Here is a 5,049-nt window from a genome sequence, read left to right as displayed (position 1 = left end):
AGGTATCCTTCAGCGTGGTAACCAGTCATTCAAATGTACCTTAGTCAGGTAAATTTCTACGGCAACAAATCCTTCAGAACTAAGAGGAGATGACGCAAAGATCGCGTCATCTCCATATATGCCTGCCGAATTTGGCAAGATAACTTTTTCTTCATTTTGATTTCAGCACAAATGAAAATGTGTCAGACTTCCCAATCCATTGAGGTTTCAGCATTGCCTCAATGAAGAGTTTGGCGTTCGATTAACCACGTGCGACATGCAGTTACAAGCCTGCTAGTTATATCCACTGTCTTAGTACAGATGAAGCTGGAATGTGAGAGTACAGACGAAGCTGGAGTGTGAGGCTTACTGAAGCTGGTTAGCTTTAGAAAACCCTGAGTAGATCTAGCTTGCTTCTTAGGATACCCCTCTGGCCAGTGTTCTTCAATCTTGGTATCAGATTTGTACTACATGATGGCAGTAATAACATTGAAGAGTTGGAAGTAAGACTGAATAACCACACAGAAACCAATGTAAGACTGAAATCATTTAAGGCTCTGTTAATTCTCATCTTCAAAAACACATTGTAAAGTCACAAAAGCAAAACCAAAAGCAAGTATATAAAAAAAAAAAAACGTTGATAATTGGCTAACAAAGCAATTAGATATTTTAATAAATAGGTTATGAGAAAAGCAAACTTAATTTAAAAAAAGTAAATAATGTAAGTTAGATCATTTAGGGCAGGGGTGTCAAACTCATTCCATGGAGGGCTTAGTGTCTGCAGGTTTTTCCTTTCAATTAAGACCTAGACAACCAGTTGAGTGGAGTTCCTTAATAATCATTGACCTTAATTCATCAATCAAGTACAAGGGTGGCATAAAAACCCGCAGACACTGCCCTCCGTAGATCGTGTTTGACATGTGGTTTAGGGCGTGTTAGATTGTTCAGGGTCAGAATTTGATCAAACCATGCTGTAACATATTAGTCACTTGCATGACTAAGAGGAACCTGTATCTCCTGTATTTAAAGCAAACCACACAGCGGTAAGCAGAAAACAAACACGCATAGCGCTCTATGCTCAACGTGAACGTCTCATGCTTGGAGACCTGGCTCAACCATGCCCATCGAAAAATAGAAAGTTGAAGGCTGGTCTGCTTTATAACCACCATACAGTTGGTTTTAGGCCCTATAAACCACAGCAATCATACATTTACCACAGTTTGATTCAATTCGGACCCGAGTCCTCAACCTGCATGTCTGTTATCACTTTAAAATTAGACACCAGATTTAATAAAACGATACAAGTAAAAAGTAAAACCAGGGGAATTAATGACGGGAGCAGCTTCAGAAAGGGTTGCTGTGGTCCTGAACAGATCACTGCTCATTGCCCCAGCACTCCCCAACCCCAAATGAGAAAATAGAAATCCATAGACAATCCTTCATCCTCATTCCCATAAGGTTATGCTCTACACATTGAAAAGTGGGTCTTCCCTGGGCCGGGACACCATGAAGGCCAGTGAGTCTGCAGGTGAATGTGTTCCACAGTCAAGATATCAAAGGCTGGGCAGGCTCGAGACTCCCTTGAATTGGATTATGGACAGACAAGATTCTGCTCTCTGGTACTGTAGGTAACACTGCCAGCTGGAGAGGTCAAAAGGTGTGATCGAGCTGAAGTGGTTCCTGGGTCATCAGAGCAGGAACCAGTTGGGAGAGATCCTGCCAAATAATGACAATGGAGAACAAAAAAAGTACTATTTTAGTTACTGACAGAGTAAAGGAAAGACTGAAGACACCACTAGGTGTTGAGACTGTATGAAGATATTCATATTTGAGTAAATAAGACCTTTACACAGTTAAGGAAATTAGCATTTCATCAATATGTAAACTGTGAAACACAGTTAAAACAACGGGGGGGGGGGGGGGTAGTTCTCACACAGTGCAGAAAATCTGCTTCCTGTTTTGAAACATCAATTTATATTCAGGATGCTGCGTTTTCCTTTGTCTGGGACCTACCCTCTCCGTGGTTCATAAGTCTAGTTTCTCTGCCTTTACACTGCCAGCCTATTCTCTTACTCTTCTGCCCTTGTGCTCACTGCTCAGACAGTTGGGTTCTTCACGCCACATTCTTCGTCTGATCTAATGATAACAGGCTAAACCAATGGTTTTAACAATCTGTGCAGAAAACCCCCTTCCCTGTCTGCTTTTTCTAACCGCTGTAATTTTGTTCCACCCCTGATCCTCTCACCTCCCTTCCTCCGCATGTAATTTTTTTGGACACGCATTATGAACTCTACACTCCTGCTATCCATGACCATACATCTTTTCACAACCTGTGAATTCTTGCCCGTTGTCAGTGACAAGCCTATTGTGCATTTACACTTCTTTGTCCTACTATGTGTGTGTGGAGGGTGAAGTGTAGTGCTTCAGTCTCTTACCTGGGGGAGAGGTGTAGAGGGGACAGTGTCCCCTACTCCCTCACTGCACCACACAGGCCGTGCAGCACTGCTCCTGTTTCTCTGGCAGCGTGGCATAGTTCATCTGACGGACGATCTCAGCAAACAGCTCGTCCACCATGGTCTTGCTCTTGGCTGAGGTCTCGATGAAGGGGCAGCCCCACTCCTGGGCCAGGGCCCGACCGTCTGCACCCGCCACCTCTCTCTCAGACTCCAGGTCCACCTTGTTCCCCACCAGGATCAGTGGCACCTTCTCAAAGCGCTTCACCCGCACTATCTGGTCTCGCATCGGTCTGATGTCCTGGGGAGCAAAGGGGGGAAGAATTTAGGGATGGATATAAGGATATTCTCAGGAATTGTGAGGAAATGTTTGCGCAACAATTATTGCTGCCTAGCTCTTCCATGTATATCAATGGGTTAAGTAGCAGCCCTTTGGCCATTCTTCTAACCTGTTGAGCTTAACAAACTTTCATTGTGTAGAGGACCGACTCATGGGAATGGGGTAGAAGAGAGGTTTATGGATTTATATTGTAGAGATTAGGCTGTCAACAATGGTTTTAGGAATGATGCACTCAGAATATGAATACAATAGGCATTGCTCAGTAGGCCCATTTAAAACATGGCTACAACTCTATCAAGAGGTTTCAGGCTCCTTGACATGTTGGCAGGTAACACCAGATAAAGGCCCTTTACCTGAAATGACTGTTGATTGACGAGACTGTAGACAAGTATGAAACCCTGGCCGTTCTTGATATACAGGTCCCTCATGGAAGCGAACTGTTCTGTCCCTGCCGTGTCAAGGATCTCCAGCACCGAAGGCGAAGAGTCCACTTCGATCTCTTTCCGATAGAAGTCCTCAATTGTTGGGTCATATTTCTCGATGAATGTGCCCGTGACAAACTGGACAGTCAGCGCGGACTTGCCGACGCCGCCGCTTCCCAGCACAACCACTTTGTACTCCTTCATTAGGGTGCACGAGTTTGACCCGGGTTACTTAGCTAACGTTAGCTAGCTGGATTGCTACAGCCTGTGACAACATTAATCAAGTAAACCTTGAAAACACAACTCTGTAAACCCCCACAAATCAACCTCCCAGTTAAAATGTTAACATGTATGCGTTTAGTTAAAACAAATTCAAATCTAGTTAAATGGAGAAGTATTGCACTGAGCTAGCTAGCAAAGTTGGCTAAATCCACAACGCCCCTCCATGCTCGTTCTCGATAAGGAGCCTTCTTATGACAAATCCTTCAGACAGTAAACATAACTACGTTACCTTGACACGAATATGGGCTGTTGCTTCTATCAGTAATCTGCCCCAAAACGGTGCATTAACTGAGTTGGTGGCTAGCTAGTTAAGATGCACAATATTATAATGACTTGTATTGTCTCCATTTTTGGAGAGCATGTGAATGTGGCTCGCTCACACCACATCATAAAGCATACCGGTGTCGCAAAAGCCCAATGCCAGCGTCTGCCACTTCCACCACGGCTGGTCCCTGGCCTTATCACGGGCAAGCTGCACTTTAGCAGCCAGATAGTGTTTAGGAACCTCGGGTTGGAGTTTCAGTCCAATGCTGTCCACAGTACACTGCTTGGTTGCTGTTTAGTATGAGCCAGGGACAAGACCTCCCACTCCCTTCCTTAATTTCGTCCTCACGGCCTCTCCCTAGTATCCGTACTGTCTCAGCCTCGCGACCACCACTGTGCTGCAATGTCCTGTAGAACCTAGTAAGTAACCAGCTCTTATTTTCTTTCCAAATCTAATCAAATGACGAGCACCAAATTTGCTGGTGCAAATACTAATATATTTAAGTCCTCAGCAGGGACATTGAAACGCTACATGGTTGTGCAAAATGCAGGCCATATGTCAAGGAAGGACCATCGTGGAAAATCTGCAATGTAATTGGTCACCTTGAAGATTTATTGTCATTCCCATTGGTTCAACTATAACTTCAGGCGGGACAGTAGGGCGCAACGTATAGAACGTTGCACATAGAAATATGCTGCATAGAATGGAATTTACAGGATTCAGTTCACTGCACGCTGAGGATGGAAATTAAATGAATACATTCATCTTTATAATGGCTGATAATAGAAGTGTGAACATTAAGTGAGCTATTTACAGAAACTATGTTATAGATTGTTATAGGCAAGAAATCATTTGTCTGATTTGTCCTATTTTTTTGTGTGTTTTAAGTGTGCTTCAGCTTTTCCATAGCAAGATAAATAGGAGACTCCAAACAAAAGCACTGATGTGAATTTGTGTTTTTTTTCCACAGCTTTTTTGGACCTCATATTCTTGTGGATAATTTTTTTCATACATATCTGATTTACCATTTAGAAATTAAAGCACTTCATAGAGATAGTCCCCTCATTTGAAGATGTAATACGTATTTGGACAAATTTCATTTATAGTTATAGTGTACCGAAGTAGTCAAAAGTTTAGTACTTGGTCCCAGGTTCCAAGCACACAATGACTACATCAAGCGTGTGACTCTTAAAAACTCACTGGATGTATTTGCAATTTGTTTTGGATGTATTTTGGGTTATTTTGCCCAATAGGAACTGAATGGTGAATGATGACTGGAGTAATTTTATTTCTAAGTGAATAGACAAG

The 5,049-nt window shown here is 43.0% G+C and overlaps 1 protein-coding gene across 1 annotated transcript; it reads right to left on the bottom strand.

Moving 5' to 3' along the window:
• Positions 1 to 513: 513 nt before the first annotated feature.
• On the bottom strand, positions 514 to 4,320 carry rap2c (RAP2C, member of RAS oncogene family). Its single transcript, XM_014199621.2, has 3 exons — positions 3,126 to 4,320; positions 2,415 to 2,733; positions 514 to 1,695 (listed from the first exon to the last, which is right to left on the bottom strand). The coding sequence occupies exons 1-2, from the start codon at positions 3,396 to 3,398 to the stop codon at positions 2,455 to 2,457; spliced, it is 552 nt and encodes a 183-aa protein (XP_014055096.1). The 5' UTR covers positions 3,399 to 4,320; the 3' UTR covers positions 514 to 1,695; positions 2,415 to 2,454.
• Positions 4,321 to 5,049: the final 729 nt, after the last annotated feature.

The sequence above is a fragment of the Salmo salar genome, chromosome ssa05 (genome assembly GCF_905237065.1).
Source record: "Salmo salar chromosome ssa05, Ssal_v3.1, whole genome shotgun sequence".
Lineage (NCBI taxonomy): Eukaryota > Metazoa > Chordata > Actinopteri > Salmoniformes > Salmonidae > Salmo > Salmo salar.
Note: the sequence above shows the minus strand (reverse complement) of the source record. Positions and strands in the feature narration are given on the sequence as shown.